A 22,038-nucleotide genomic window follows, 5' to 3' on the forward strand; every position below is an offset into this window, starting at 1 on the left:
GTTAGGTACATTCATTGTTAAATACGTAGGTACCTACACACACACATACACACACACACACACACACATACATACGTGTATATACACACATTGTTAGATACATACATGGATACATAGATATGTATTTACATTATTAGATACATAGATGGATAGCCAGATAGGAAGACACACACACACACACACACACACACACACACACACACGTATGTCTGTATAGTATGTATGTATAAAACACATATCTTCTTTTCAAGTGGACAACGGCTTTGCATTGGTTGTGAAATGGAATGATTCAGATGCTCCAGAGTCCTCCCTTGATGCTCAGCTGGCCGTTCAGCAGAAGCCCTGTAGAACAGGGCTGTCCGACAGAGTAGATAAGATGGAAATGTCTCTATCTAACATGGTACCATTAGCCACATGTAGCTATTTAAATTAATTAAAATTCAATAAAATTAAAGGTGCAGTAGCTGAGTCACACCAGCCATAGTTCAAGTGCTCAGTAGCTACACGTGGCTAGCAGCTACCATCCTGCAGAGCACAGATCTAGAGGCTCATGGGGGAAGTGGTCAAACAGGCTGCTAAAACACCGTATTGACTCCATTTCAGCTAGGGCTTAGGAAGACAGGCCTATGGCACACGCTCCCCCTTCGTCTTGTTTCCCCCAAGGTAGGCTGACATTTCTGTAGTTTTAGTTGGTTCCTGGGCTCCCTTCCCCATTGCCACACACTCCATGACAGCCCAAGAAGAGACTCTTCATGCAGGTCTCTGTTCTTTCCAGGACTTCCAAAACTTTCCAGTGTCGACCAGGGACCGTTGTCCAGCAACCAAAGGCAGGGGCAGCCGCTGCCCACCTTGGTTGGGGGGTGTGTGCCAGAGCCAAAGCCACCATCTGCATCTGCTCAGGCTCAGCCCTGCCAGTGGCGGTGTGCCTGTGGACCCAGAGAGTGCTATGCGCATTCTCAACTCACCACAACACTCTGCGCTGGCTCCTTGCCCTTTGATTTTAGTATCTTTCCCAAATTCGAAGTCACAGGATTACAGAACTGGGCGGGGGGGGGGGAGAGTCCCTTCAACACGGCTGTCTGTCCCTGTCATGGGTTCAAAAGGATGTTTTCAAATACCTGTGATCGTTCCTTCGGGAATGGCCCTGCATGCATGTATCTAACTCCCTCTTTGAGGCTACTTATTCCATTAATATTTTTGACTCTTTACCATTTGCCAAGCACACTAGGTGCCAGCAACACAGAGTTGTCCCAGAGGGGCTGCAAAGCTAGCATCCGGACAGCCCGTGGGGGATCACCCAGGAGCCATCTAGAGACTTACAAGGGAAGAAATAAGGACAGGAGGACCCCGTTTGTATTGCCTCCACCCAGAGGGTGCAGCCTGCAGCAGTGATGCAGAGGACAGCCTGGTGAAGGCCACCATGAGTGTGACAGGTCAGGACTCAGGGCTAAGGGCTTCCCGATTCCGATGCTAACTCCAGTACCCACTGGTTAGAGAATTCAGGCTGACGACTTAATCTCCGTAAAGACTTACCAGTATGGTAGAGTTAATGACCATCCCTGTCTCACAGGGACACAGCAGTAACGAGATAAAGCATAAAAAGCATTCAGCATCGGGCCTGGCTTATAGTACATGCTCAGTAAATGTTAGTTGTTGTAATTAAGGGTAGAAGGAAGATAATGAGAGTGTTGTGTCCTCGAAGCCAAAGGAGAAGAAACTTTCAAGAAGAGTCAATAGAGTCAAATGATACAGACAGATCAAATGAGGTAGGGACTGAAAATACTGTGCATTTTCTTTTTTATTTTTTTATTAAAAAATTTTTTTTAATGTTTGTTTATTTTTGAGAGTGAGAGAGACAGAGCACAAGTGGGGTAGGGACAGAGAGAGAGAGAGGGAGACACAGAATCCCAAGCAGGCTCCTGGCTCCGAGCTGTCAGCACAGAGCACGACGTGGGGCTCAAACCCACAGGCCATGAGATCACGACCCGAGCCGAAGTCAGATACTTAACCAACTGAGCCACCCAGGTGCCCCAATACTGTGCATTTTCTATTCCTCCTTGTGTGATGTGGTCCATAATTTCAGCATACACTGCACGGTCTACAGTATTACCAAAACTCCCAATTTGCATTTGTGACGGATGGGGTAGGTACTCACCCCTGCCTCAGCCTCTTCTCCACACCAAGCCACCCTGCGTGACAGCGCCCCCTGGTGGCCAGATCAAGAAAGACTTTGAATCCACATTTTCCCACCTTCCTGGGAGTGTTTCCTTACTGGGCTTCCAACTAAATGGGCTCAGGACTCACTGGGTTTTATGTGATGCTGACAAATATGTCAGGGTCAAAATCGTCATGCCCATTTGACAGATGAGGGATTTTCATAACTCTAAGTCTTAATTGTCATTACAAACAAATTTGGGGTGAAATGTTCCATGTGTTACATCACTGCCTCCAAGAAAGCTTCCCTAACCACGCAAGTCTTCTGGATCACAGTAAGATCAGACTATGTTGCACTGTGGGTGTTCCCGTCTCCCCACCCTTCCCTGCCATCCCCTCATTAGAATAAGCCTTTGTGAGGCCTGAAGAGTGACTACGTCACTCACCACCCTATCTCCAATAACTAGTGCATCCTATATGCTCAATAATGCGTTGACTGGGGGGAAAAGGGAAAGGAAAAGAGATCACTGGGGGGTTTCTCACAAGTGCAGATTCCCAGTCCCTCTGCCCTTCTGACAGATTTGTTAAGTCGAGGGTGAGTCCAGACAACCCGCTCTTCTAACAAGCACTCTATGTAATTGCCAGCGGTCCCTGAACCACACCTTGAGAAATATTAGCTACTCAGAACACAAGAAAATCCTACATTCAAACAAGATTGCAAACTATTGCAGCCCATGACTTCCCCTCTCTGCCTCCTTGAGATCTGTAATCACGCATCACATTAAAGGTTCTAACGGGGACTTTAGTAAAGAAACTAGTATAACTCCACTTACCTCAGAGTTTTCCCAAGTTTATTTGACCACTAAACCTCTTCTTTTAGGAGATCTGGAGGAGCAAGGATTCTGAGGAATATCATTTTGGAAATGCTGCCATGGAGGGTTCATGTACAGCTCAATTCATATCATCCCCAAGGAAACCCTTTCCAAAACATAGATGGATCCCCCTTTACCTTCATTAAGCTTTTCTTTCCCACTCTGCCTTTTCTCCTTTGTCTGTGGGTTAGCTGTAATAATCCCACTGGTGGCTATCCATAGCACATACACCTTAGAGCTGGCTAGGGATACACCTCTATCAGGGGGAAAAAAAGGGGGGGGGGGAGAGAGGGAGGGAGAGAGAGAAGAAAGAAAATCCAAACGTTTTGATTGAAGTTATCAAGACTAGAGATCCAAGCCCTCTTACCATTCCAGAGTGTTATATATATAAGAGTGCTTTCGGTATCTTATTTGATTCTTGCAGGGAGTACCTCGGGGACTGATGTCATTTCCATTTTATAAACGAAGAATATGAGCCCCACAGAAGGTAAGTAACTCACCCAGACCCGAGATGGAAACCAAAGTCTTCAGAATCCCATCCTAGTGGCCCTTCACACACCAGCCATCATGATCCAGCCTAATCGGATTTGGGTTCCTCAAAGACTTGTTAACTTGCGATACCTACTTTGAGTCAGAAACCTTTTGAACACGATCAAGAGCTATGCCCACAAGGCTGTAGAGCACCCAGATGTCTCCTTCAGGTGCTCCACAGCAAGCCTCACCTGCCTCCTTAGCCTTGTCTAATTAAACCTGATTTTCTTCACTTACACAAATAACCATTTCCATTGCATTTTGTTTCCTTCCCTTGTTTAAATAACAACACTGCAATACCAGTGTTTTCTATTTCTGTCATCATACATGCCCTGAAATTGGTCTGCATTATGGAATAAACAGGCATTTATGGGCTAACCTGGGAACTAACTTCTTTATATAACGTGGCAAGTGGAATTCAACCCATTCCACATTTCCCCCACAGAAACAACCGACTAACAGAAGGACTTTGGGAAGTAGATTTAATTACACACTAGGAACTGCCTAAATCTCTTCCAGGGGTGCCCCCTTCACCTTTCATCGTGCCAATGGATCCATCTTCTTGTCTCAGCAACCGGCCAGGTAGACCAGGTCAGGGAACAGAATCTAGGTTTCAGTAGGTAATCTCTTCAAGGTGTTTCCCAGTTACCTGTTTTGTGCATTAGGCCAACAGCAACACTACCTGCACAACCACCAAGCACGGGCTGGATGCTGAGCCGTACCCCATAAGCTGATTCTCCAGGCCGTGTTACCCAGGAAGGAAGAAAAGGAAGAACCTCAGAACACCCCTTCAGAGAGGATTGGAAAATGGCCTTGAAGGGAGATGCTCCCAATGGGACAACACTGCCATCTGCTGGCCTGACTGGGTACAGCATGTCTGCTGCAGAGGGCTGCGGGCCCTGACCAGATTGATCTGCACTCTTTATTGACAGAAACTCCTTCCTGATCCTTTTCACTGCCCTGGTGGAAGACTTAAGGGAATGATTTGGAAATTTTTTTTTAGCAGAGGACTTCTTCCAGCAAATGACTGCGTTTTGCCTAGAGCTTTCCGTTATTTATACTTGTTTCGCCTCCTGCTCTGCTGTTTGTCTTCTCGTCCACGAATTCTCTTTTCATGCACCACACCTGGTCCTTGTTCTTCCTGACATCCCCTCGCTCAGAATCCCTTGAGTCATTCTTAGTCCTTCTCCCTGGCTCATTCAGCATTTTCTGGCTTTACTGATCCTTGAATCCCTGAGAGTTCTAAGTTCAAAGGCAGAGCTTGTGATGCCTTGTGACAAACAAACTCTGGGACCCTGTTCCCGGAGAAAAAACCAGCTCTAAACTCAGCCATGACAGGATTCTTCCCTTGCCTTTACCACCCAGCCCCCTCAGTTCCTGCTGATTCTTCCTCCTAAATATCTCTTTAATCTGTGCCCTCTCCCCCGTCCCACCATTTCTGCCACAGACCAAGAGAACCATTACCTGTTTTCTACTGCAATAGCCCTAACCTGTCTGTGATTCTCCACCCTCTCCTAGGAGCTTCCCTCAACAGCTCCCCACAATTCTCTATCCTGTCTCCAGACAGATATTTTCAAAATGCAAGCTTAACTGTCAGTGTGACTGCAAGATTCAAATACCGCTGAGCGACCTCTGCTGTCCAACTCGTTCATCCTAGCAGAGGTTGTCAGGACTGGTTGCATGTTAGCTTTGAAAGGCTCCAGGCACAGGGCTCAGCTGAGACCCACTGAGGCAGAGTCCCTGGAGGTTAAGCAGGCACTGAGCTGAGGACCAGCACTCACAGGGCCAAGTGTCCCTGCCATCTCTCTAGCCTCCCCATCAATCACTCCTCTCCCTCCCTCACCCACACCACACCCCACCCATTCCCATCCTTGCCACCAAGTTCCCTTTTCCCAAGGTGCGCTGCCCCCCTCAGGCCTCTCTTCTCTCCCTGACACACTCAGACTCTTCCTACCTGACCTAATGCTGATGTCACGTCCTTGACACTTGCTCCACAGTGACAGTCCATACCCCTGTTGTCTCACTCTCGACGTGCTACCGGCTGCCCTGGTTTGTCCCCACGGCTGTCCAACCGTCAGCACCACGCCACGGGCTCCTGGAGGGCAGGGCCTGTGCTCTGTCCATGACCGCTTAGCTAGCAGTTTGCGTGGGACAGAAGACGGCTTGGGAGCTTTAGCACGTGCTTGGTACTTCCGTCCTTGCTTCTGCCCTCTTGCCTGGCTTGCAGCCTGGCCCTGCAGTGACAGACTTTGTCTTCTTTGGTTTGTCCTAAAGGGTAGGGATTGCCCCTTAAGCTTCAAAACCCTGATGGCTCATAATCTGACTCTGAGGAAAACGGCCTCTGCAGAGCAGGTTTGTGCAGGAACCCATTCCCAGGGGCAGGGGCTGCCAGAGCTGGTCTCATTCCAGTGAGGCCAGGCACAGACATTTAGGGCTAGAACGTTCTCCTTGGTCAGATGAACAGCCTTTAAAAATGAGCTCATCCCGACTTCTTCTCTGCCCCATGGAGAACCCTTAAGGGTCAGCTGAAGTTTCCCCTGCCAGTCCTCTGGGCGGCACGGCCCCCACGGCAGTTTCCAGGTCCTAGTAAGTCCTCATCTTGGCCGGTCGTGGAGAAATGCTGCGGTCAGGGGACACAGAGGTGTGTGGGGGGCATCACAGGTCCAGAGCAGAGAGACCAGCAGCAGGCGACCCCTACGCCAGAGCTTACTCCAAGAGTGGTCAATCTGGCGGCAGCCCCAGCCCAGACGACCTACTGAGTCACAAGACCTAAGGATGAGGCCCAGCAACCTGCGCTCTACCCAGCGCGTTTACCAAGCATTCACTAACCCACGTGGGGAATTTTTGCCCGCCACGCACCAGCCCCAGCTCGGAGTCACCCCGAGGTTCGGTCCACTGCGCCCACTGGGTTGAGCGCCAGGCTCCTGAACCGCCAAGGTGAGGGCGGGACTAGTGCAGTTTCTTTGTTTCCGCGGCACCAGTTACTTACAGCAGAAGCTGGCTCCCAACAGGGCTCCGTCAGCTTTTGTGGAATCAATGAGAGTGAACGAATGAATGACAGTCCACACGCCGTCTGGCTTGCTCACCTCTGTGTCTCACCTGTGTCCCCCTCCCCCCACCCAGGGCACAGCACACACCCTGGCGAGAAGCAGGCAGACACACACTCTCACCGAATTCCTGTTTAGACCGCCCTCACCAGATCTAGCAGCACTGCGGCACGGTGCGTATGGGGGGGGGGGGGGCGCGGGTGGTGCTGAAAGCCTACAAGGGGGACATAACCCGTTTGGGGAGTACAGCTTGGCCTTCGGCCGGAGGTTAAAGCCTGGACAGCCTGAGGCAGTGAACAACTCCCCGGGCCTGGGGCGGCGCTGAAGCTTTTAGGGCACATGCCTCCGCTCCCACTCATCTCATCTCTCCGGGTTCCAAATACCACGATTCGCCGTCTCGCAAGTATGAAACGGCAGGCCGACCGCATTCCGTGTGATGCACAAGTTGTACCTTCACATGCACTTGGGTTGAATTTAGAATTCAGGCGCACTGATGTGAGTTAAATAACACAAGGCAAATTTTTTAAAAACCAGGTGGTGTTGTTTTTTTTTCTTGAATCAGAATGTAAGTTACTTTTAATAATGATCACTGACTTCACTACAGAGAAACTTTCCAAAGGGGTAGGAAAGTAAACCCAAAGGATCCGACCTGCCAAGTGCCTGAGCAAACAAGAAGCTTCTGCTGGGCACCTTCAGAACACCCACAGGCCCAACAGTGTGGGGGCCCAGGGAAAGGGGCAGGGCTGAGGACTTGAGGGCATGAAAGAGAGTCACTGAAGAGTCTTTGGGAGGGACCAATCAACAAGAGTCCAGTTATTTAAAGCTGAAACGAGTGAGAATTTATTCACAACATATGCAGATCTCTGAAAGTGATTATGCAAATATGTGGGAAGGGGGAACTTGAAAAGGGGGGTAACACGGAAGCTTGGTTCCCAGACTGCTGGATACTGGTCACAACTTAGCTCGATGTGAATCAGTCTTGGTCCCTTTATTCTTTCTCCTGATCTAGCATTTTTCAAACAGGTGAAGATTTATACCTTTTTCCTCAAATCCCAGTGGTCATGGGAGGTAACAAGCATCAGACTACGTTAAGTCCCTTGGTCATCAAATAGAACCCCTCCTTGGTATGGCTTTCTAGAGAAAAGATTGTATACACACACACACACACACACACACACACACACACACACACACACACCAACTGGGGAAGTGCTAGATGATTCTTTTCCCTTCCCCCTACTCCCCAATCCCATATATTTGCTACTGAAGACAGACTGACGAACTTGCAGTCCGGTGTTCTTTCTCATATATACTATTGTGTTGATTTGCAGGTCCCCAATACAGATGGGCAGAAATGCAGGTGACAGAGACCTGTGTGGTCTGAAGTTTGGTCACACACTTTGTCCTGGAGGTTACCCAGCCATCTCAGAAACCAGAGGCCAGGAGTATCCCTCAAATTTCCATTAACCAGTCACCACTACCCACCTTGCCCCAAGCCTACATAGCCCCAACCCTGGGCTGGTCTTGTCTCGTGTGATGACTGTTCAAATAGGCCATCAGAACATTCTCGAATTTTCTCCTAGTGTCCGCTTCTTTCTCTCCAGGATGTGCTCTCCACTGTAGCCATGAGGGCGGATTTTCAACTCCACATAAGGAATGGAGAATTCATGTCCTTTCCATGGCTCCCAGTTCACCCCCTACAGAGAGAAAGAAAGAAAGAAAGAAAGAAAGAAAGAAAGAAAGAAAGAAAGAAAGAAAGAAAGAAAGAAAGAAAGAAAGAAAGAAAGAAAGAGAAAAAAAAAAGCCAACATCAAGAAAAGGCACTAGGGAGGAGGGTGGGATGGGTTAAGGTACAAGGTACAAAGGAACGCTTCTTTGCAGGGAGGGGAGGACCACACCCTCTCTGCTTAAGGAAGACAGGTGGTTACTGGGGTAGTTATGATAAGGGAGGTACAGCTGAATCTAGAAACATGTGCCCTCCCTGTTGGGATGAGCACTGGGTGTTGTTGTATGGAAACTGACTTGACAAATTATATTTAATATAAAAAATTAAAAACTAATAAAAAAAATAGAAACATGTGCCCTCTGCTGAAGTTAGGCTGATGACTCAGAAGCCCCCCACCACCTCCACCTGGTGGTTGGAAGGATAGGGTGTGAGGATAGGGTGTGAGCCCAGGGGGCCGGGGAGCCCGAGGCAGCAAAGCTAACACAGGGTCAACCTGGCCAGCAACAGGCACAATATCTTTGCCTCACTCTTTTCCTTTCCAAAAAATTAAAGGCAAAAATAAACATATTAATTGGCCAATCGTGTAAAATCATTTTCAATTTAAACTGTTTAGATACTAGCTCTGGGGTAACGAATAGCCTGCTGAAAACTAAATTTCATTTTATGTCTTTTGACTGGTGAGCGTAATAATATTTAATTCACTTAATAACCTTGCAACCTGGCCAATAAAGAGCCCAAGTGACCAATTTTATGTATTTTAATTTGTGAGGTAAATAATAAACAAGAAGCTAAATGCCTTGCAGACTGTGAAAAGCACATTAACCAGATGAATGTCTTTTATTAGCAAATATGGGGATGGTTTAGGGCATGCTGGCTGCTCATTTCAAATATTTGATCTCTGATCACAGGCTTTCTGAGTCAGCCCACATGCTGCCACCATGATTCATGGACCTACCCTCCTTGGCCTCCCTGGGGGAACATTTCTTCTTCCCTTTGAAAAATCACACAAGGATTGGGAGCCCCCCCCCCCCGCCCCCGGTCTGGTCAGGGCCAAAGTAATCAAACTGTACCTGGACTTGAGATGAGCTAATATTTACAGTGACACCGGTTATAAGGTAAGTTCTGGGGAGCGGTGGCTTCCTGAAGGCTAGAATAGACCCAGGGTGGGAAGTTAGAAACCCAAGGCGGGGAGAAGCTCATGGCAACAAGACGCCATTTTCAAGAAGATGTGTGGGAGCAGTCAGGAGATGCCTGGCAAGGAGTCGAGATGATGTCCACGGGTCATGGAGGTTTGAGAAATCACTGGTAGGAAAGTTTCAGAGCAAGGAAGGGGAGAGAAGCCATCAAGAACTCAGTCTGGGTGCACCTCCTGAAACGGAGAGAGAAGTTTAGCACAACACTCTGGGTAGACTCTGAGTGGCTCTGGATGAAGTGGACCCAAAAGTGGGTCAAAGACAGAAAAAACTTGTTTTCCTGGTGATCAAAGGACTTGAGGCAAATAGTTGTGGTTTCACTGGGAGAACAACTAGAAAGAATTCTGAAGTTATGAATAGAATGTTAGTCCCCACCTGCCCCCAAGGCATATGTTGAAGTCCTAACCCCCGAAGTGGTAGTCTCTGGAGGTGGGACCTTGGGGAGGTAATCAGGGTTGATGAGATCATGAGGGTGGGGTCCCCCATGATGGGATTAGTGCCCTTGTAAGAAAAGGAAGAGAGATGAGAGCTCTCTCTCTCTCTCTCTCTCTCTCTCTCTCTCTCTCTCCACCATAGGAGGACACAATGTAAAGGCCACCATCCGCAAGACAGAAAGAGAGCTTTCACCAGGAACCGAATCTGCTAGCAGGCAACTTGATCGTGGACTTCCTACCCTCCAGAACTGAGAAACAAATGTGTCTCGTTCCAGCCACCCAGCCCATGGTATTTTGTTACGAAGACAGTGTCCATGGGTGGCCCGGAAACAGATGGTGCATAATCCATGTCACCTGTCTCTGTCCAGCAGTGGGCAGCCTGAGCTCCCACCCACCTACACTAAGTTTGCAGCTCTGGTAGGAATGCAGAGTGGGGAAGGGCTGCAGCGGGTGGGCAGGGGAGGCCTTGACCTCCAGGCCATAGAGCCTGGAGAACAAGCCCCACTGCCCCGACTGGGAGCATCAGAAGGAGAGAGGTAGCCAAACCAGCGTGGAGAGTGTCACTTTGGGAACGCAAAGCTTTGGGCAGAGCTTGGAACAAAAAAAGTGCACCTGTCGCCTACCTCACTGTGTTTGGTCTCCCCGTATCTGCCGTTGGGGTTGGCCAAGTGGCAGTTCTTATACCACCAGCCACCATGATGTGTCAGGGCACAGTTGCTGAGGGCAATATCGTTGTCTCTGTCAAAAGTTGTAAACTTCCATCCGTTGTGGTAAGTAAGAGCATCCCCTGCAGGAGAGGAGAGATGAGGGGTGAACGTTGAAGTTCGGCCACTGAGATGGTGATGGAACTCTGGGCTCAGCAGGACAATCTCTGGGCATGAAAACGCCAAAGATCTGGCCATTTATGTCATAGGTAAATCACTCGTCTCTGAAAATGGCCAAGGTGAGGACATGATACAGATGAAGAGATTCTCCTTCCTGGCCTGTCACCCAAACTTCAGGCCTGTTTCTCCAATAGCTTCCAACAGCTTGCTCCCCTCCAGCATTTTCACTCAGAGGCTACACAGTCATGTAAAATAACCAAACATCTGAAACCAAACTCGTCGGCTCTCCTCCCAGCACCTGACCACCCCTCTCCCGTATTCCCTGCCCTCACTCAGCCATCCTCTTAGCCACCCCAGCCTCGAACTCCGAGCCACATTTGCCAATCCCATGTACCCCTCTACGGAGCCCTTCTTCCTGAGGATCACTCACAGATGGCCTCACTCCCGGGGCTGCCACACGGCCTGCTCTCCTCTCCTCGGGCCTGCATCAACACGACAACCCTCCCGGCCTCCTGAAGCATAAGTGTCCACTTTCATGCTCTCAGGTCAATGTCCTTCCCACCACCCACCACAGGGAAGGAGCCGCTCCTCCTTGCTTTGCTTTGCAGCCTGTAATTTGGCTTGTACCCTTCGCACCATCTCTTGGCCCGCTGTCCCCACAGGCACACACGGCTTGTGCAGCAGACAGGTCTGCCCTCCATGCCTCTGCCCTCCCCGGTCCAACTCCTAAACGCCCCTCAAAGCCCAGCTGGACCCCACTCCTGAGGAAGGGTCGGTCTCCTTAATAATCCTCCCACACCCCCTCCCAGCACACACTCCCGAGTTTCCCAGGCCCTCCTGGCACATATATACAGTTCAGTGCTTCATTACATCTGTCTGGAAATCCGCTTGAATCATCTGACTTGTATTTCTACCATTTCCCCCAAGGTACGTATCATCTTTGTATCAGTTTACTTCCTAATTCAGCTCATAAAAGGTGACAAGGGCCTGAATCAATCCTAAGTTGTGTTCTTATCATAACAACACTTAGGTTTTCATCTGACCCCTGAGCTACCGACCACCTTCACATCCGTATCCTCCCCCTCTGTCCCCACGACAGCCTACAAGGTGGGCCAGGCGGCCGGCGGTCCTGTGAGGAGACAGACTCACAGAGGTTAGACTCTGGGGACTTGTCAAGGTCCCACTGTCCCCAGATAGTAGGGCCGGGACTCAAACCTCAGTCCTCAGATTCCCAGTCCAGGGTCCTCCCTGACACACCAACTTGCCTGCGGCTGCCTTATTTCAATAGAGACCTTTAATTAATTACGCGAACCAGAGCGGGCCGTCTCTGGTTCTCCCGGTGTGGCCCCTGGACCAGCAGCATCAGCAGCACCTGGGAATTTGTTAGAAAGGCACATTCTCAGCTCCACCCCCACCCCGGATCCACAGAACCAGAAACTCCGAGGTAGTACCCGCCTGCAGTCTGCATTTTAACAAGCTCTTCTGAGGACAACCAGCCCTTCAGAACGCCAGTCTGCAACTTCCTTCATTTATTCAGGAACCATGAGAACACCTGCCGGGCCCAGCACCACGCTCGGCTCTGGGAAAACAGATGGAGGAGGTCCCCGCCCTCAAGAACTTAGTTGGGGGAGGAAGGGAGCAGATGTATGTAAAGAGTTAACAACACATTATGAAAAGGGAAGGTCCCAGATTGTCCCAGATTGTCCGTCTGACTTTGCAGCTCGAACAATGGCTCCTTGATGGCTTCCCCAGCGAAAGCAGGGGAGCGAGAGCAGGGGACACAGGCCATTCCTGCTAAGACAGCTGAAGGGCCCCTGCCCCCAAGAGTTTCCTCCAACTGAGGAAAGGCGTGTAGTCGCTGGATTCGTACACATCTCTCTCCCCTTCAGCTCTCTTGCAGACAGTTAACTACAGCTTAAAATAACACGCGATGGCTCCCTTGGTGACACTCTTTTAATGAGCTCAGCTTACCGAACGCGCGTCTAAAGTTCCCAGAGCTGTTTCCTAAGAATCTGTGCGGAGGCTGTTTCTTAACGATTTGTTCACAGTTATCGAACCTTAGGCACTGGGATCAAGGAAAGCAAAGCAGGTTTTGGACTAAGTGTGGCAGTTTATTCCATGATGGATTTGCTCCCTTCCAGAAAATGAAGCCATGCTGATGTTCAGAGCATAGACAGCGAGGATAGTCATGAATCAAGAAATTGCTTTGCTCTGGTCGTCAGGCCCCAGCCAACACGGTGTTCTGATCTATTAAGCTTATCTCCCTAAGTAAGATAAAGTAGAAAAGCCAGTGGTGGTCAGACCCTCTCTCTTCTATCAGAGTTTGAGGAGAAAACATTGGATGAGAAATAAGCAGCCTTAACTTCTAGTATAATGGCTTTGGGTGGGCGGCTGGCTCCCCTCAGGAGGTGCGTGTGGGGTTGGTGGCGACCCCATAAGAGCCCTGGGTGGGGCCGCTGAGCTGGTTATCACCCATCTTGTCAAAACATCACTCCAAGATCAGCTCTCCTCCTGCACCTCCTGAGTCGGGAAGGATGACCCAGGCAGCTGAGCCACCTCAGACCCCAAGAAGCCATCGACATCACATCCCTTGTAAGTCACACAAGACTGTCTGGACCTTGAACCCTGGGAACAGGAACGGGCCCGTGGAAGTGGATGTGTGCCATTTCTAGCTTTCCCTTGTGTCCACAAACCCAACACTTGTTTCCCCTTTAAGTACCAGTATTTAAGGGGCGCCTGGGTGGCTCAGTCAGTTAAGTGTCTGACATTGGCTCAGGTCACCATCTCACGGTTCATGGGTTCGAGCCCTGCACTGGGCTCTGTGCTGACAGCTCAGAGCCTGGAGCCTGCTTCGGATTCTGTGTCTCCTTCTCTCTCTGCCCCTCGTCCATTCACACTCTCTCTTTCTCTCAAAAATAAATAAACAGTTAAAAAAATTCTAAGTACCAGTGTCAAAGAATCTGTTTCAAAGCAAGAAAGGCACTGGCATTTGTGTAGAACAATTCCTCACCGTGGACAGTCAGCATCCCTGGCCCGGGCCCACTGAATGCTGGTGGCGTTCCTTAGCCACGCTTCCAAGTGCCCCCGGGGCGTGAACCCATCCCTGGTTGGACATCCCCTAGTCTCGTGTCGATGGGATTGAACCCAGCTGTAAATGATGGGTCAGCCCATAGAAGTCGCTCTGCGCCACTCCAAATGTCTGTGTTTTCACCATCACCTCTCCAGAGACGAACAGCGTCTTATAGGCAGAGCTCATTAGATGTCCTCCCTGCCCTGCTCCAAGATCCAGAATCGGAAACTATATTCACCTGGCACTTCCTTGCTGGGCTCTCCTTCACGGGGGAATAATGGGCTCTCTGACAGGACTTCAGGGAAGCAGAAGCCGGGGGCCCACCTGCACAGTGTGAGTCAGCATGGTCCTGACTGACACGTTTCCCCCAGGGTCCCACATGCCCAATCCTAATCAGAGCTCCAATGGGGACAGCCAGCACGTGCACAGAGACATCAAACCCTTCACCTTCTATTTGAGTGCTACGTCCTCTAAACAGCACCTCATCATTTAGGATGTGAGTGGTCAGAAGCTTCCTAAATTTCAAAACTCTCCTGGGGACAAATCAGCCTATACAAGGAAAGCTAAAACTCCACTAAGCCCACCACTCAATTTCAGAGTGTCCAAGTAGGAACGGCACGTGTGGGGAGACCAGAGTGCTGCCAAAATGTGGTGTGATCTAAAAGTCTCCCGAGGCCTCCTATTAGAAAAGGCATCTTCCGCTGACCAGCACTGTGGGTCTGAACAACCTCAGAATGGCAATTATCCCCTAATCACACTTAAAATGCAAACAGAGTCCCTGGGAGGAGGATCACGTTAATTCACGAATATATTGACTCCTTTTCACTCCTTTCCCCATTAGCATCAGTTCATTTCCCGGTGATTTTAGGGCAGGCGTCAGAAAAGGTCTACGAGTGCGGTAGAAGAGAGGAGAATGGGCAGCCCTCGTGGGCAGGCCTGAGTGATGTCCCCAGTTGGGCGCTGGGGGCACTGGGATTCCGGGAGAGATGTAGGAACTCTGCAACTTGTCCAAGGAAGATCCCATGAATGGAGTCTCGGGAGGCTGGGAATCTTTAGCCCGAGAAAGGCAGACCGACTTGATCTCCACGGCCAGTAGTGAACGGCAAGAAGAAGGAAGACCAGCTATCCTCCATGTGGACTGAGCAGGGCAGGAGGGGCCCGAGGGGTCTCAGGGAGCCTGTGATGTGTGCACCCCTCACACCTAATGGTTGGAGATCCAGGAATGAGCCATCAGCAATGTGGTCTGATTTCATCCAGAACTGGGGAAAAGGTAGGCAGAGTGCTGAGTGGTCAAAACAGCATCTCTCCATCCCCCCCCCCCCACCCCCGATTCGGTTTTATCGTCACAACCCCAGGAAGGTCCATCTGTGTTTCCCAACTATTTTAACTGCCTCGTTCCTATGCCTGGCTTTCACGTTTCGTACTGTACTGTGAGCAGATGAAGTGCAGCGTACCCAACATCCAGAAACTGTATAGCAAGTAGAAAAGGGTTGCCCAGCCTGTTTCACCTATGGAGACCCCAGACCCCCAGAGAGAAGTGACAGCTCTTCCAGCAATGGTCCATTTTTTCTTCAAGGATTTTCCCTGAAACACTGCACTTATCTTTGCACGCTCCCCCCACCCACCCCTCGGAACGCTTGAACAATTCTGCCGTGTCTGTCACCCAAACTCTTCATGCGCTAGTAGGTGCCTACCCCTCCCTCTTTGTCTCCTCCCACGTCCCCATGTCAGCAGACCCACCCCTTCACCGGCCCCTGTGCAAACTCCCTGGGTCTCGGGGACTATCCTCTACACCATGAGACATCCATAACATCGCACTGAAAGATCTTGCTAGCAACATCACATTTTAGCAAATGCAAAATTCTTGTGATTAAAAAAAAACAATTAAATTATAAGACCTAAAAGTAACTTTGCATTAGCTACTGGCCACTTCGGATCACACTCCAGAGGCATCTATTCACAGTCCTCCACCGTTAGGGGGTTCCTGAGTGGCCTCAGGCTTCAAGGGCACACCCCAGTACCCTTGCTTCTGCTCGGTCCTTGCTCGCCATGGACTCCCCCGGACCAGGGAGCCCTTCTTTGTTTCCCATCTAAGTCCCACCCTCTCAGACCCAGCTCCTGCCTCCTGCCCTGGGGAAAGCTCCCTTCAACAGCCTCAGTGTACCCACCTTGTCCCATCCTGTAGGTCCTTATTCTCCTCACCACTAGGTGACACTTTGCAAAAGTTACTTTACATTATTACTTATCTATTTACATGACCGTCTAAGGGGACCAACCAGGTCCTATACAGTCAGTGGATCCGGCTGGTAACACATTCCTACAGAGTCACACCAAAGTCAAAAACGTGCAAAATCAAACGACTTGTTAGGGAATTTTAAAAAACTATAAATGTAAGTTTAAAATATATTAAAATAACCACCATCTTCCCCTCTTAAATAGAAAACTCAACAGTAAAATCCCAGTATTTCAGTCATGTTGCTTATGCTGTTCTCTTCCTTCACAACCGACCACACCATCGACCACACACACTGGCTTGCATCCAATGAGCAGCTAATCAAGGTTAGAGATTCCCTGCTTTCGGCTGAACTGCTAATTTCTGGGTTGTCACAGTTCTATGAGGTTAATGAGACCTTCCTTCTTCTTGTTTGAATCAGCCCTGTCATTTTTCTCTTTACTTATGGTAAAGTACTGCAAAATATTCAAATAACACACACACACACACACACACACACACACACACACACACACACATTCTTCTGTGCAAGGACAGCAGCCATACCGCTGAAGCCCAGTGCAAGGTGGGCAGGCACCATGGATCACTCAGGATGCGGGTTCATTGGCCGATGCACAGCAGCCTGAACCAGGGGAGCGTAAGAGGAGGGTTTTTACTGGTGGGGGGATCAATGTGTAATGTACAAAATTCCCAACTTTCAGATGGTCAAGGATTGCTTTAACATACCTGTTTACTGCTCACCCCCTGTAGGGTCATCATGCCTGAGGGGCCTCGATCATCAATGATCAATGAGGACAAGTCACCTTCACAGAGCAGTATCACATCCCCCAGATCCATGGCCGGTGGCAAACCGATCCTCAGACCCACGGGCTCGAGCCCGAGACCCTGGCAGGGGGGAGATGTGTTTGCTTACCGGCCGTGCCTCTGTATTTCCCGACTGAGAGCTTGTACCGCTCCTTGCTGGAGGCCACCTGGAAGAAATCATACACGGCATAGGCGGACTCGTTGGCTGTCTGTAGGTCCACTCTCACCTCATACCGGGTGGCAGTGCCAGTGGTGAGGTTGTGCAGCTGGTCGAGTCCTAAAAATAAAGCAGGCAATCCCAATAACCAATCAACCTTCGTGTGCAAGTGCCCGCCTACCAGCAGCTGAGATGTTCAGCACCAAAAGTCACCTTAGCCGTCACCACCTCTGCTAATGGGCACTTCCTCACGCTATCTCTTTTGGGGGACCCATTTTCTCATCCTATTAATTCTCTGGCACAGCCATATTAACGAGTGTGGAAACCACGTCCTGTGAGAAAGAGCGGTGGAGGGTAATCACGTGGTGAACCTGCCCCCTCACTCCTTCTCTCTAAAGTAGATGCACTTCTACTTATCATCCCCTTATCTCACCAAGCAGAAGAGGGCATCAGATGCCACCGTAAGGTCTCTGGAGGAATTTTGCACCAAGAGAACCACATCATCATCTATTCTACCTGACACTGGGTCTCCAGATTATGATTTTTTCATTCTCCATTTCCCAGTGGGTGCTTTTGGCTAGTTCACTCTCTATAAGCATCTGCTCCAGAAAAGAGCAGAAGGGAAAGGGAAAAAACAATCCCCATAATGATGGGCATTACTAGTAGAATTTCAGGGACTACTGGTATGACCTCCCAATAATAGCCCAGAATCCCAATCGGTCAACTATTTTTCTACTATGGTTTCTAAGATGTGCAGGCTCCAGGCAGATCCTGTGGAGCTCAGATACAGCATAAAGACCACCTGTGACAGCCACACCCTCTCACAATCCCAGCACATGAGAACCTTCCTAGCAACATGTCCCCACCAACACCTTGGTGGGTAGGTTCCTCAGGGTATCCTGTCCCTGTCACTGAGACATCTTCCTGAACGTGGGGAGCCTTCACAAGCCACCCAAGCAGCTTTTGAAGGGAGATGTCCCTTCCACAGCACAGCCCTTCCGGAATCTCAGAGTTCATACCAAGCCAGAACTCCTTCATGGGGTCCCCAAAGCCTTCCACGTAGGTCCGCCAGCGCTTGAAGAAATCCAGCTGTCCAGTGTTGCGCCTTTGGAAGACCTGCAAAGGGAGATGGACCTTTCACTCTGACGCACTTGGACAGATGTCACTGAGCGAAGGAGGGCAGCAGCTTGGACTGGGGCTGCCCCGAGGTCAGACAGAAGCAGAGAGAAGGTCACACTGACGGATGTGGTGACAGATTGAAAGTGGAGCTGAAAGAGAAGTCAGGAGTGATTCTTGTGGTTTGGGCTTGCGGCACTGGGTGGCTGTTCACTCAGCTATTGGCGGAGATGGGGGCTCTGAGAGAAGACAGGTTCTGCGGGTGCATCACGAGCTCACTTGGGACAAGGTAAGTGAGGGTCACCCCCAAGGTGCCCTGGCGAATGGGGAGGCCATAGTGGCAGATGAGTGTAGGACTAGGGTTCTGAAGAGAGATCTAGGCCAAACTTACAAAGGTAAGCATATGTCTCAGATGATGCTAAGTGCCCACCAAGACCCATTTCACTTTCCTCTCCCCAGAAACACAGGGAAGCTTCCTTCTCCAGGCTCCCTTGCAGTTAAGCTGGAGCCATGTGACTCATTCTAGCCAAAGGACCGTAAGTGGGAGTGCAGGAGGCCAGGAGGGCTCTCCATGCTCCCTCTTCCATTGCCGTGTGTCACGGGGCCTTGGTGAAGGCCACATGACCACAGAGCAGAGCCATGAGCTGGAATCAGCCTGAATCCCTGAGTCACCACTTAGAAGTGACTGCCAAACCCCCAGAAGACTGCACACATGGGAAGAAACTTTTTATGTCTCAAATCATTGGCATCTGGTGGTGGTGTTTACTGCAGCAAGGCCTGCTCTATCCTAATGAATACAGAAAGCCACGGGGACACAGATCGTAAAGTGGAGCCACTGGAGAGGATGAGATCACCTGGGAAGAAAGCGGGTACCTAAAAAGAGAAAAGGGCCTAGAATCAAGACTCGGGGACCACCAATACGCAGCAGCCAGGTGCAGAAGGGTGTGTTCATTAAGGAGAACGTTCATGAAGGACAATGAGGAAAGCATGGAACCACAAAGACCACAGAGAGAAAAGTGTGGTCGATAGTGTCAATGGCAGGTAAGCAGTTAAGGGACACGTGGCCTAAGGAACACGTCCATAGAATTTAGTGAGACAGAAGTCGTGAGTGACTCTAGCAAAGGCTGCACTGGAGACAGACAAGGGCAGAAGCCAAAATGGAGTGGGCTGAAGAGTGAGTGGGAAGTGAGAAAATGGAGACAGACTTGGGTACTATTTCATGAAAATATGTGCTGCTTTCTCTTCAAAAACTCCTCTCTTTGGGGAAGGAAGGCAGTTCCTGTCAGAGTAAACTGGACTCGTTTATATGAGGTAAACCTGAAAAGGAGCTACAAGCTAAACACACCTGTATATGCTACGAGAAGTGATACTAATTGATGTCATTCCTCGTGACCTTGAAAGACAGCCATGCTAACCGCCATCCTAGCTAACCTCAGAAATGATTCTGGAATTCTGGAAGGCTGGAATGGCATCTTTGTCTCCACCTACTTTCCTCTGTAGTCATTCGAATACAGAAGCCCCAACACATAACCCCATCTCCCTCCTTTCCACCATGCTTCACAGTGGGTGCCTTGATGTGAAACACAATTATTTTGAATTTGGTAAGGTACACCTCCTAATATTTCTGTGTTCTTTACATTTTTCTGGGAGGGAGGGAGAACAGAACAGGGGTCCCGCAACAGTGCTGAAATCTCCTCATGGGAGCTCACATTTAACTCCTTCTGAAGCACCAACCCACCTCTGCTGGCCCAGGAAGCCCTCAACTAGGGCATCAAATGGCGGGAGAGCCCTGGGCTCTGAGGCAGACCATGGCCACTGCCTGGCCAGGGGCTGGTGAGTCAGTCATCTCTACCACTGAGCCTCGGTCGGTCAGCTTGGTGACAAACAGGGTTAGAAGCGGGAAGGAAGTGTTTATCTCACAGGTGCTAGGAGAACTCAATGAGATGGCAAGTGTAAAAACATTCTACAACAATACCCAGGTGCTGAGCAGGACTTAGGGAATGATCGGGCCCATAATTACATACTGCATTAACACTGTTGTTCCTGTCCCCTTTTGTCCTTATTTTAGAGACTGTCACTCCTCTCTTGGCTTCCTTCATTTCTTTACTTACTGACCCACTTGTGTAACTACCATTTACTGAGCATGTTGTTAAGGGCTGGATACAGGGCGAGTATATATGATGCCATTATACGGATGTGAAAGTTCAGAAAAGCAATTAGCCAGATTAAATAATAATCAGCTTATTATGTAATGGCTGATGCAAGGATAAAACATTGATCTCATCTTTTATAAGAACGTTTGAAAATACCAGCTTTTACTGAGTCTATTTTCCAAAAATCATTTCTTAAGATTCTGGGGAGCTAACTGGTCATTTCCTAGCATGGTGCCTGTTCCAATACCTTCCCGGGGACCCTTCCTATACCATGGACAGTGGAATCTCAGGGCAGAAGTGTTACCAATGTTTGGTTCCTTGTACACTGGGTCAAATTACATTCCCACTAACATAATTAGTTATGGTACAAGATCAGGCTCAAATTTGATTCTGTCTTCCTAGGAGAGATGCATTACAAAGGCATTCTCCAATCAATGAATAGAGTACCTAAGTATGATAGGGGTTTTTCCCACTGATATATATATATATGTATATACATATATGTTTAATAATGTTAATAATGTTAATAACGTAAATAATGTTACTAATGTAAATATATATACATATATATTTAATAATGTTTCAGCTTAGTGAGGAAAACTCCAAAAAAATGGTTCTGATGCTCTCTCCATCGCCATTTAGACCCAGCTCTGCCCTTACTAGCTGTGTCCTTGGGCAACTTAGTGAACCTTGACAAGCCTCATTCTAAACTATTAGATCAAGATGTTAATAGCCCATTTGTCATTCTCTTAAACTGAGGCTGTAGCAAGATCATTAATCATGATAAATCATGAAAGTGTGAAGGCCAGAGACTGGCACATACTGATACAAGTTATTATTATATCTCAATAAATGTTAGTTTGCATTTTATTGTGTCAGATTCCAAATGAACTGACCCACCATGAGCATTTGCACATCTTGATCAGGCAGCCTGACTGGACTCCCAGAGAATCTAGTCCATTCCCATTCTATGAGGTGAAAACACCTGATAATGGACTGTCTGGGATAACAAGAGCCACTCAGCAAAGAAGTCTCGAGGCGGGCAATATGTCTCAAGACAGAACTGTCACTGCACTCTAGAACTTACTCAACGTCCTGACTCAATTGGGAGAAAAAAATGAAAATCTCATTTAATTGCCTATGGAAATAGCTTCTTATGTAGTCCTTAAGACTTGCAAGATGGAGAACAAAGATGGAAATACCTGAGGCACCTAAGTGCTCCTGGATTGTCTTCATCCTGGCCTGCCTCCTGTGGTATCAGCTACCACGGGGTAGAGTTCTTCAGGCCTCTTAAACATAAGGAGTTCCTGCTGCCCCATGGAGGAAAATTTCCTTAAAAGGATTTTAGGAGCTCAATTTAAAAGAGCCACATACTGAGGTCATCTCTCAGTGGCAAAAGATCCTTGAACCCCAAATCAGGGACAACGCCAGTAAAAGATTTGGTGCAGAAGTGCTCAGGACTCCGCATGTTTTCTGGACTGTGATCGCTTTGAAGAGGGCCCTACAGAATCTCAATTCGTGTATTATCTTCAGGAGTCTGGGTCAGAACACAAGACTTGGGAGGGGGTGAAGGACCGGTATTGGTTAGAACATAGAGGGATTTTATTACTTCTGGAATTGACCTCAGTTTCCTGGTAAGGGTCCTTGGCGTGAGCAGTCCCCAGAAGGCAAGCTCCTTGAGAGCAGGGATTCACTACTGGTTCTTGAGTATATAAAACAGTGCT

General features: G+C 49.0%; 2 protein-coding genes across 3 annotated transcripts in view; one reads left to right on the forward strand and one right to left on the reverse strand.

The window, feature by feature from the left end:
• The window catches only part of KIAA0040 (KIAA0040 ortholog), a 49,763-nt gene extending 44,099 nt beyond the window's left edge, over positions 1-5,664 (forward strand). Inside the window, exon 3 of the transcript XR_008424660.1 lies at positions 3,451-5,664. The gene's annotated coding sequence lies outside the window, so the exon portion shown is untranslated. The remainder of the gene's footprint in view (positions 1-3,450) is intronic.
• Positions 5,665-7,417: 1,753 nt separating this feature from the next.
• Positions 7,418-22,038, reverse strand: part of TNN (tenascin N) — a 54,255-nt gene continuing 39,634 nt past the window's right edge. For both annotated transcript variants that reach the window (XM_053909253.1, XM_053909252.1), the window contains 4 exons: positions 18,065-18,161; positions 16,998-17,165; positions 10,581-10,744; positions 7,418-8,301 (listed from right to left, as the gene is read on the reverse strand). In XM_053909253.1, the coding sequence (XP_053765228.1) occupies positions 8,161-8,301; positions 10,581-10,744; positions 16,998-17,165; positions 18,065-18,161 (570 nt within the window). In that variant the 3' untranslated portion in view covers positions 7,418-8,160. The remainder of the gene's footprint in view (positions 8,302-10,580; positions 10,745-16,997; positions 17,166-18,064; positions 18,162-22,038) is intronic.

This window comes from Panthera pardus, unplaced genomic scaffold, assembly GCF_024362965.1.
Source record: "Panthera pardus isolate Hobbes unplaced genomic scaffold, ASM2436296v1 HiC_scaffold_21, whole genome shotgun sequence".
NCBI classification, from domain to species: Eukaryota; Metazoa; Chordata; class Mammalia; order Carnivora; family Felidae; genus Panthera; species Panthera pardus.